We start from the raw sequence: 11,682 nt of genomic DNA on the forward strand, positions 1-11,682 counted from the left end.
AACGATGATGTCGTCAAGGTAAACAAGTGTAAATTCGTACAGCACGTCCTTTAATACATTGTTCATCTCCCTTTGGAATGTGCCTGGTGCATTGCACAAACCAAATGGCATACAGTTAAATTCATACAAGCCATACTCACAAATAAAAGCTGTTTTATATTTATGTTTTTCTTCGATCTCGATTTGCCAGTATCCACTGAGCAAATCCAGAGTCGAGAAATACCTGGCACCGTGTAGACTATCAATAATTAGCTGAATGTTTGGTATGGGGTACCTGTCTTTTATGGTTACACTGTTTAACTCACGATAATCCACGCAAAATCTCATCTGTCCTTCTTCTTTTTTAGCTACTAAAAGAATAGGTGATGCAAAAGGGCTTGTACTGGGCCTAATTATATTATGTTTTAACATGTCTTCTATTTGTTTTTTTACAACAAGTCGTAGCCTTTCAGGCGTTCTCCTCATAGGCATAACGTTCGGAAGCTTGGTTGTACGTATAAGGTGCTTGACTGATTTTGCTTTTCCTAGCTCATTTAAATTCTCAGTAAAAAGCGAAAAATTTGAAATTAAAAGGTTCTTTAAATTTTCTCTGTGTGTTGTTGGTATGCCTTCTAAATTAAATTGGGGTGGATCAACTATGCTAATTGAGTTAATCTGTAATGGCGGTATTATAAGTTTCTTTAACTCGTTGTCTTGTTTATAGCTAATCGATCGTTCGCTAGGGTTTATTATTATTTCGTTAGCTGCTAAAAAATCGTAACCTAAAATACATCCTTCTTCTAACTCTGACATTACATAAAATGGATGTTTAAACGAGTGTCTACGAGCTAGTCTAATATTTAGCTCGTAGCATCCTCGTGGTTTTACTAACTCTCCTGATACTGTTCTAAAAAGCTGTGTGCTATCGTTGGCGGTATTTATTTCTTTAACTTCTCCATAGGGTACATTTATAAGTAGTCGATGTGCAAGGAAACTAGCTGAGGCACCTGTATCTACTAAAGCTTGTGTCTTTAGACCAGAAAAACTCACTGGTATACGCATTAACTGCGTAACGCTACATATTACGGGTATATTTATATTTACAACACTGTTACTCGATAAACCTACTGCTGTTCTGTTGACGGGGGCGGGGGCACGCTGCGACATTCTCGCGCGTAGTGGCCTCGCTTTCCACAAGCATAACACTCTATATGTCTCTTATTTCTAAATCCTTGGGCTGGGTTATACCAAGCGTTATGCTGTGGCCTAGCTCCAGGGGGACCTGAGGTAACGAAGTTATTCTGGCGCGGTACCTGATGGGCACGAAACGTTTGGTTTCGAAAATGCTGGGGATATTCACTTAAATTCTGAAATCTACGACGAGGATTAAACATAGGATTAAAATTTTGGGGACGCTGAAATTGTCCTTGTGATCTGTTTGAATAATTTTGTGGTGGTGGAGTTGGCTCTCTTCTCGGACGGTTATCTAGTGTATCATTATATCTGTTACCACTAGAACTACGTGATCTATGGTGTTGATTATTCGTACCTCTAGATCGAGGAATATTTCTATCCGCGCTGTGTTGGCGGCTTGGGGGGTGCTGAAAACGGATCCGATTTTCCGAATTGGACCGTCTACGATCGCCGGAAGGTGATCTGTGTCTGTTAAAGGCGTCGGCAACTGCTATTGAGGGAAAATCAATCTCGTTGTTTTCCTGTGGAGCATTTTTACCGATAGTTAGACCGGCTAACTGTTTCTCTAAATGAACAATCTTTGTTTTCTGCCGCAAGATCTCTATATCTTGCTCGTTATCGTGTGCAGAGATACCTGCTATAGTGGCCTTTAAACTCTTATCTTCATTCTGTTCCATTCTATTAACTAAAGTTTCTGCGGCGTAGGCGATTTCGCATACGTCTTCGTAAGCACTATCAACATCCATGCGGCTCCAAACTACTTTCAATATTTTAGGCAAGAGACCCTTTAAAAGAATTTTTTGTTTAGCTTCGCCTCTCATTTGACTCAGAGATATTGCTAATGCCCTAGCTTCGTTCGTCGCTTTGTCACCTAATGTAATTTCTTTTCCGTGAATGATGTCATATAACTGATTAATTCTACTAACTAAAGTCTGTGTGCTTTGATCGGGGGTCTGCCGAAGCTCGTTTAATTGTTTCCTTAAATTTTCTAACTCTGTTTCTGTAAGAAATCTATTTATTAAAGCTTTTTCCCATGCATCGTAATCTTCCTCATCTTGTGCTCTTTCCATATAATCACTATGCCAATCCGCAGCATCTCCTCTTAGTCTATCTGAAAAATATTTAATTTTATCTTTCTTCTCCCACCCTGCGCTTTGTGCGACTCTTTCCGCATCTTTTAACCAATTATTAACTAACTGCTCTCCTCTTTTGCCTTTAAAAATCGGGATAGATTTACGTTCGTCCTGTGAATATAATTCACGTAAATGGCTCTTAGTTATTGGTGCATCTTCGTTTCCATTGCCTAATGTCATGGTTATAATATTAGTTCTTTGGGTGGGCTTTGAATGGGTTTGCGTATCTGCTACTAGAGTTGAGTTCAAATGTTTTTGAATGTATAAATCTTTAGCTTTAAGTTCTTGTTCGAGGTCAGAGATTTTATTGGACAAGTCTCGTTTGGTTGTTTTCAAAAGTTTTATGCTTGCTTCTTTGGAGTTGGCTTCAATTTGCAATGTGTCTAGCTTCTGAGATAGTTCTTGGTTTTTATTTGTAAGTGCTGTTACGTCGTCTTCTGTTAATTTACTTGCGTTCTTCAAAGCTTCGTGTGCGTTGTCTAATAGATTGTAGCTATGGTTTAGTTGTTTTATTTTATCTTCAGTATCTTCCTTAAGTTGTGATAGAGAATCCTTTAAATCATTTATGCAGTCGTTTTGTCCTATGATTTCGCTCTTAGCTTTTTCTAGATCGGTTTTAGCTGTCTCGTATTCTGTCAAAAATGTTTTACTCTCATCGCTTGCCTGACTTTCTTTGGGTCTATTATTAAAATCTGCTATTAGAATTGCTTGTTTAAAATTTGTTCGGGTTAATGTTTCTACTTCTGCTGTTAAACGGGTGTTTTCTAGATAAGAATCGGCTACTTTCTTTGAAAATTCTCTCCTTACTTTATCTACCTCTTTTTCAGTCTTTTTCGTTTCGTTCGCTACGTCTTGTTCAAGATTCTTTGCATACTCATCTAATGCTAATTGTTTGAAAAGAAGTTCCCTCTTAAATATTTTAAATGCTTTATTCCGAAAATCTACTTCTCGATTATGAGCTTCTCTAACATTTTGTAACAAAGGGTTAAATTTATTGGGGTCTGCTTTTAATTCTACGAAATATGTCCCTAATTTTTCTAAAACTTTTTCTTTAGCCTCACCGGTAAGATAAACTGAAGTTCCAAACTCCTTCTTATGCAATTCAAATGTATACTGTTTCAAAAAATGATAAACTTGACCTGTGACTTCCTTTCTTTTTGCAATATAACTACTACGTGTTAAGCGTTTATCTGAGGTTTCATCTATATTACTTTTACAAAGACTTATTAAATTTGACCAATGGGTAACAAAATTGTTTCTAACTTTTAGTACACTATCAGCTAAGGAATTTACGTACGCGTCTTCTTCAAGGTCTATCTCATCAATTAAAGACTCATTAATAGCAGTAAACGAAGTGTCGCTAATTGTTGTTTGAGGATTCGTCATTCACTTACAGTTTAGAGAAAATTGATGTTGCCTTCCTCGATGTAGATGATCTCGTTGTGGGTTGTCTGGTCGTCTGGTCGTTCTGTCGTCTGGTCCTAGGTGGTGTGGCAGCTGGGGGCGATGTTCCTTCTCGTTGACTCACGGCAGGTCTTGAAGTCCAAACTGGCACGTTCACCAATTTGTGATGATGTGTCACAGGAGTCAAACACGAGAGGTGCGGTTAAAGGTGTATTGAGAACCAACCAAGACAACTGTAACACGATTACAAGCACAAGCGAGTGACCGTACAAGCGAGACTCCAAATGAATCGAATGTCCGGTTTATATACGGGACGACGGGCGATGGCTTGTCTGATGGTAGCCATGCCTGTTAAAGTAATTAAGAAGATGCGTATGGTAAACGCATCAACAAGTGTGAGAACTTGTCAATGGCTTTGCCATATGCTGTGAATTAACATTACACTATTTTCTTCTTTCTTTGTTTCATCTTTCTATTTCTTTTACGTTATCTTGGCTTGTATCTTATATGTATCCGTATCTATTTTTCCTAATATTGTTTTACAATATTTATCTGCTCTTTGTAACCTAGCCCATTCACCATTCACAGTGTATGGCTTGTTTTTTATCTGATTCTTTTATTAATTACTTGTCTTTCTTTAACTACTTGTCGATCGTTCTGCTTCTTTTTTTTCGAGTTATACGCTATTATGAATTATTTTCTTGTCTATCTCTTGGGTGCTCGCTTCGTCGGTCCCATCTGTATTCTCTGAGGGGGAAAAGGTTGTATTTGTGCCGACACCGTCTCCATGCCATATCCTGATGCATCAGTTTAGATGATAAATTCGCGCGTGAAATCTGGATAGCTCAGGACAGGCCTAGACACGTTGTTTAATACAATGAAGGGGCCCCTTGCCTCTTCCTCTCATTTCTATTTTGCTGTCTTTTTCTGGAGTGCCGTTAGGGGTTGTTATTTCTGTAAATGTACGGACGAATTTTCGGTAGTAGCCTGCGAAGCCTAAAATGATCATATTCTTTTTGGTTAAAACGGTTCCGGATAATTTTTTTTTTTTTTTTTTTTTTTACGCAATTGATTTTATTATTATTTTGGGTTATGCCCTCTCTTGTGCAAGTGTATGTTAAACGCCCTTTTTGTTTTTGTTTTTGCTTACTGGAGTTTTTTAAGTAAAATTTTTTTTTTCTCGGAGTCGAAATAAGACTTCCGAAGAAAAATAGACTGGCGGCAGCGCCAGGTGACTATAAATCATTTTGCTGGAATATAAAATATTAAAATGGGGATTTTAAGGAGTGGGGTTTATGGTTGGGACAGGCGGGGTCAGATTATGGAGGGCTAAAAAAAAAGAGTTTATTGCTATATTTTCCTAATTAACTAATTGTGACGTGACGGGTCGTTGACACGAGCCATATCCGTCCAACATTCTCGAGCGATATGCCCTCTTTTATTACAGTTATAGCACACAATATCCCTCGGGGCTGATTGCTGGTTAGGGGGTGCTGATCTATTATTATATGCGTTATTGTTTTGTACTGTGGGCCAGGGTTGTGGTGCGTTGTTGTACCTATTTCGTTGGTTGCCGTAATTAGGGTTTGGTCGATTGAATCTCGGGTTATAATTATTAGGTCTGCGGGGGTCAATGTAGCTGTTATCTTGGTATCTCTGTTCGTATCTTCCCGAGCCGGCTGGACTCTGTTCCCTGCTACGGTAGTAGTTTTTTTCTCTATCTCGGGTATATTCTTGATTTTGATTTTCTTGGTTTCCCTGTGGGGGTCTATTGAAGTGTACTTGAGAGTCACCCTGTCTCGGACGTCGTTCCGCGGATTCTGCTCGTCTAGCACCGTAGTGGTCCACTGCGCCAATAGTGGCAATATTTTCTTGTGAGGATTGTCGTCTTTTAGTTATATTTCCTAACTCTGTCAATTCTTTCTTAATTATTTCGAGATCCAATTTTTGTTGTGTTATTTCGTCGTCCTGTTGTTTTTCGTGATGCGTAATACCAGCGATAACTGCCGTTATTTCTTTATCCTCGTTAGTTTCTTTATTTTGTAAAATTTGTTCCGAAATAAATAATTGTTTACATAACTGGTCAAAATCATTAAAATCTTCTGGCATTCGCAAATACAATTCGGCTTTTACTTTGGGCAATATTCCTTGGAGTAAAGTTTTGATTTTAATATTGTCTCGCATTTTCTTAACTGTACTGAGGAGTGCATCTTCTACCTCTGTTTTGTTCTTCTCATCCAGTTTATCTAATTTTCCTTCTAAGCTGTCGTAAAGGCTAGTTAGCCTGGAAACAAATGTCCTACAATTCTCTTCAGGTTTCTGCTTCATTCTATTGAATTTCTTTCTAAGGGCTGCTAGGTCGTATGAATCTTGAAATCTTTCGATTATTTCGCATTTCCAATCGATATAATTAATTAGGTCGCCTTGCTCTTCCGCATAATTATCGTGCCATTCTAAAGCCTCTCCTTTTAGACGATCTGAAAAGAAACGTATCTTTTGGTCGTCGTCCCAGTCATTATTTCTCGCTACGTGTTCTGCTGTTTTTAACCATTCGGTGATTAATTTGTCGGTACTTTTTCCTTTAAAAGTTGGAATTGATTTTTTGTCTTCTCGTGAGAAGAGTTCGCCTAATACTTTTACTATAGGTTTTGTTACATTATCTAATATAGTGGTATCCTGTGGGGGTGTAGGTGTTGTTTTGTTTGCATCATCGTCTCCATTTTGACTTGCTCCTGCACCTGCTCCCATGTTTGAAATACTGACTCTGCGGTTCTTTTTTAGTATCGTGTTACGTTTCTGCAGTTTAAAGATTGCTGTCGCCTGGCTATTATTTTGTGCTGTAAGGTTATCTATGATTTCTTGTAGATTCTTAATTATGTCTGCTTTCTCTGTATCGAGTTCGGCGAATAATGATTTATCTACTGAGTCTCGTCCTGTGAAACTTTGTAATTCGTCTATAAATTTTGTTGTTTCGAAGGTTTTTTCTACGATCTCCTGAAAATTTCTTTCGTACTGATCTTCGGCCTCGTGATAAGCTTTTTCCCTGTCTTTTAAATCCTTATTGCGTTCTTCGAGATTGGATATCCTATTTTCTAGATGCTTTTTATCGTCCTTTAGGTCTAATATTTCTTCTTCGTATTTTCTAATTTTTGATGTGGCGGTAACGTAGTTACTATGGGTTTTATCTTTTGTTTGCGTAATCTGAATAATTAGTGGTTTTCCTAATTCGTTTTCAAGTTTGAGTGCGGTGATTTGACTGTTGAGGGTTTCTATCTGTTTTTGACCTGCAGTCAAATTGTTTCTTAACTCTTCCTTTTCGGATTCGAGTGTATTATTTGCTTCTAAGCTATTTGCTTCTACTAAAGAAATGTGTTTCTCTTTTATATCTAATGCTTTCTTAAGTTGAGATTCGTTATCTTTTGCAGTCGTGCTTTCTAATACTAATATTTTTAATTTTTCCTCGAGGTCTTTTACTATTTGATTGCCGTCGGCGTTATAATTTTCCGCTTCTCTAAGTTGCTGTTGTAACGTCTCTACGTGATTTTGGGAATCGTCTAAAAGTTTTAAATTAGTTACGTTATCTTTTTTAAGTTGGTCTAATTTATTGATATCCTCTCGTTGCTCTTTAAGTTTTTCTTCAGCGGCTTTCCACTTTTTATCTACTTTCTCTTTTTCTTTAATTAATTCAGTATGGGTTTTTCGGAGTCCTGCTTGTTGTAAGAGGGCTTCTTTGGTCAGTACCGTAATTAATTCTGTGTTGAATTCGCGCTGTTTTCCGTGAACGATTTGTAATTGTTGCACCAGGGGGTTTACACTGTTACTGTCTCCTTTCAAGAAGACTATGTAGTTTCTTAATTTTCTAGTGGTTTCTCTTATGGTGTCTGGAGTTACTGTGGATTCAAGTTTGTCCCTAACGATAATATAGACGTATTGATTTAAAATGTTATTAGTAGCCTTGTGTGTTTTCTTTTTCTCTTCTTCCAACTGTAAAATTAGCTTGCGTACGGATGATGTGTGGTGGGGTCTACTTATTTCGGTTAAGTACGAAGATTCGATTTCTACTGATGCCTTCCAATTTGTTAGGAAATTGTCTCGGGCTGTATTAACCGCAGGGTCTGATATTGGAGTACTTGGGGAATGTTCTAATGGAGAATATGTGGAAGGTAGGTTTTCGTCTGACAGATTAGGGTATAGGGTGGTAAAGAAAGAGTTGAGAGAAGTCTCAGGATTGCTCAAAGAATCAGGCATCCGCTTACCTTAAAGATGTTTAGGCGTTCCACTCGTTGAACACAAGTTCACAAATGCACTGAAAAAAAAATACAGGCGAAAGTCTCTACGGTTAGCTTCAGAGTCTCGTTGGGACCTCCAATTGTAGAGAGCTTACGCCATGTATTCTTCCGGTGAACATATAGCACACATAGCACACATACAAGTACACAATAGAAAGTATGAGAAGGGTGATCTTACTTCTGGAGCTGGAGCTTGAAGGAGAGCTGAGAGAACTCTGCCTTACTGCTACAGATTGGGGAGTATTTATACGGATTGTGCACGGCATGATCATGGGTCTGATGAGTGACAAGCGCGGGTGTGTAACATAATTATAATCGTGAATGACAGATAACTAATGAGCTCGGCTCTTGCTGTCAATCTTCCCGCTGTCAGTTCGCGCTCCGTCCCCGGGCTATTTTGGCTCATTACACATCCAAAACCCTCCCGTCTGTCGACGGTCATCCAGTAGGAACCCATCCTTTAGTAAAAAAGCTCCTCAATGGTTGCTACAACCTCAATCCCCCGCGTCCTAAGTACAATAGCGTTTGGGATCCGGATGTCGTAATTAAATATGTCTCAACTTTAAGCGAAAATCGCTATATCCCACTCCAGGCTCTAGCTCGCAAGACAGCGGTTTTGTTGGCACTAGCTTCTCTCCTAAGGGTTTCGGAACTATCGTCAATTGATATGCAGTCAGTAGCATTTTCAAGCAACGGAATTAAATTCACGTTGCTTAAACCCAAGAAAGCGCAGCATAGTGGACCTTTGAAATCCATCGTTATTCCCAGCATTCTGGACGCCGCATGTTGCTCTGTGGAAGCGATCAGAACGTATATCGACCGTACATCTACCCTTCGAAAAAACACAAACATTAACTCTCTTTTTATCTCCCTTATCGCGCCGTATAGAAGCATCACGGCCAACACAATGAGCGGTTGGATCCGTTCGTCTCTTAAAGCGGCCGGAATCGACACAGCGGTGTTTAAAGCTCACTCTACTAGAGGAGCAGTGGCCTCAAAAGCCCTAGCGTCCGGTTTATCGTTAGATAGCATTCTGAAAGCGGGGCAGTGGAGTAGGGAGTCTACATTTAGTAAATTCTACCAAAGGGACATATTGCCGTCGGTAGCATCGATCCTACCTCCAAATAGCGCTCGATCAGCTTTGAAGTCACCCTTAGGGTCGAAAGAGTTACTTTCGTAGGTATAATTGAAAATTACCAGAGGGATCGCTCAGCGATCCCGAAAGGTAATTATGATTATACAAGAAATAACGAAAGAAGACCCTAAGGGTCCTTATTCCCTCCCGCACCACCCTATTTCGTTATTTTGGGATCGCGCCTTCAATGTTCTTTCATAATTTTTTGAACTCTGTTCCATCCAGGCGAGGAGCAAGCAACAAACAAGAATGATGGCATCCCCCTTTTTTCCTCCAACTCAACTTATAGTCGTGAACGGATTGGGAGCCTTTTTTTCCGGTACCGCCGGTTTTTTTGCCCAAACAGCAGTGTTCCAATTTTTTCAGTTTCTGTACACCGTTCAAGCTATGTTGTAGCCCACTTGTTAAATGTCACGCTTGTTTCATTGATTATTTTGTTTTCTCACCCCAATATGCATTGCAACATTCATTTGCCCAACTTTATTTTATTCTTCGAATCAGCCACCAAAAAAGTCTGATCGGAAAGGGGCGTTGCAAGGGGTGAAGTAACCTCAAAACTTTAAAGAGCTTAAATAAATATCGTCTACACCCTTAGGGTCTTCTTTCGTTATTTCTTGTATAATCATAATTACCTTTGGTAATTTTCAATTTTTTTTGCCGTAGCCATTATGGGTAGCATTAAGCTGATTTTTGTTTTCAGATTTTTCCTATCAAGAGAAGGGTAGATTTTTAATCGAACCCTAAGTTTGGGAACGCTCCATAGAGCTGTATGTAAATTAGGGTACTTTGAAGGGGGATAACTACAGAACGGGTTAAGGTAGGAAGACGCGGAAAACTCTGAAATGAAGAGCTTCACAAGCTGAAAAAAGTCTTAATTTTCAGATTTTTCGCGTCATATTTAATGTTGTCAAGTGTAAATTGAAAACAGTTTTTTTGGCCCGTTCTAGTCCCTTTCTCCCCCCATTTCCACCCCGCGCGCCTTTTTCTCTGTTAAAAAGAGAAAACGCACTCTTATGAGGGGGCGACAACCCGACGTGGTTTCATCTAGCGCTAGATGCTCGTTTTCGCCAAGTGCAGTGTTGTGATCGCGATTGTTCAATCGCGCGATCACGACCGTGGTCATTTTTTAGCGATAGCAACCGCGATCAAAATTGAAAAAAAAGCACGACCTGGATCAGGTCCACAGGCTGAAAATTGCGCGATCAGATTTGCAATCAGTGCTTTCTTTAATTAATATTTTTTTTTAAATTAGCACCACTGCCAATACATTAAAGTTTATATTTTATTTTTTCAAAGTGATTATTATAAATTGAAGTTTCCAAAGTTTCTGTGATAAAATGCATTTTCTTGTTTGTTTTGAAAACGGTAGTACTCCACCCCCTTTGCCATCTAGCGGCGATCGCATAAGAGATCGCAATAACGATCTTCAAGGGAAATCATGATTGCGACAGTGATTGTTTTTTGTTGTTGATCGGGACCCATGAGCATGCTGGGTATTCATGGACACTGGCCGAATGATGCAATGTAAGTAAAGACTTGATTAGTAACCCAGATGCTGCCATAGGCCTTCTTTGATCGCAGAGGGTTCAAATGGTAGCATCACTTTAGAAGTTTATACTTTATAGTGACCAATGGATGTTCTACTGCGAATTCCTCGATTTAAGCTAATGTTTTTGATAACCCTGTTTTCCGCTCTTTTCAAATATCGGAGTCCGTGTGTTTAAAGGAGCTTGTCCCAACATTAGATTCAACCCAGATTTCCAATATTTTTCCACAACATCTACAGGGGAGAACTCATGATGGACACGGGTCATATTGGGCAAATGTAATTATTCCCTCAGTTCAGAAGATAAAATTATTTAAACTTTTTTGTGTGGAATTTGGTGTTTTACATCACGGATCAATCTTTTATTGAGATCGCGTGATTATTTTTGATGTTACCGCAAATTAAAAATAATAGGGGCGTTTGATTCAATTTTTTTTCCATTTCAGTAGCTATAAAATAACTAAAAACGTGATACCTTAATAAACAAATAAATGATGTAACTGGAGTATTAATTCCTTTATGTTTACCGTAAAAATTACATTTTAATGTCAAGTACCTTAAAAGATATTTAAGCAAAATACAAAAAAGTGTAGGGTTCGGTCAGATTATACAGCAGTATTGGGGATGTTTTTGTACAACGCTAACTATAGCAGTCTGAGGAGCTTAGTAGCCTTAGGGCCCAAATTTTCGTAAAATGTCCAATCTACCCCCTTTTTACAGAAACACTCGTAACTCTTAAGTTTTTAACACGACTTTATCCATTTTAACGTGGATGACTAAAGAATGGATGGAGAATTCGAAAATATATATTTTTTTAAATTTTAATCATGGATCATTGTGCCTTTAACTAGCACTGTACAATCTCATTCATAACCTGTCCAGTCTTGACCCACGTTTTTTCGCGAAGGTACAACAAATTTACATAAAAACCGTTACAACTCCTTTATTTTCAAACGGAAAATAAATAAAAAATATGGTAGGTAGAGAAGAGGATACTTTACA

At 38.6% G+C, this 11,682-nt stretch overlaps 2 protein-coding genes across 2 annotated transcripts; both read right to left on the minus strand.

Annotated features, from left to right (window-relative positions):
* Nucleotides 1-1,103: 1,103 nt before the first annotated feature.
* Nucleotides 1,104-3,692, minus strand: LOC124310762 (DNA repair protein RAD50-like). Its single transcript, XM_046774732.1, has one exon. It carries the CDS (start codon nucleotides 3,690-3,692, stop codon nucleotides 1,104-1,106), a length of 2,589 nt encoding a protein of 862 aa, XP_046630688.1.
* Nucleotides 3,693-5,078: 1,386 nt separating this feature from the next.
* LOC124310763 (intracellular protein transport protein USO1-like) lies at nucleotides 5,079-7,958 on the minus strand. The gene has a single exon (XM_046774733.1). It carries the CDS (start codon nucleotides 7,956-7,958, stop codon nucleotides 5,079-5,081), a length of 2,880 nt encoding a protein of 959 aa, XP_046630689.1.
* Nucleotides 7,959-11,682: the final 3,724 nt, after the last annotated feature.

The sequence above is a fragment of the Daphnia pulicaria genome, chromosome 8 (assembly GCF_021234035.1).
Source record: "Daphnia pulicaria isolate SC F1-1A chromosome 8, SC_F0-13Bv2, whole genome shotgun sequence".
Classification (NCBI taxonomy): Eukaryota; Metazoa; Arthropoda; class Branchiopoda; order Diplostraca; family Daphniidae; genus Daphnia; species Daphnia pulicaria.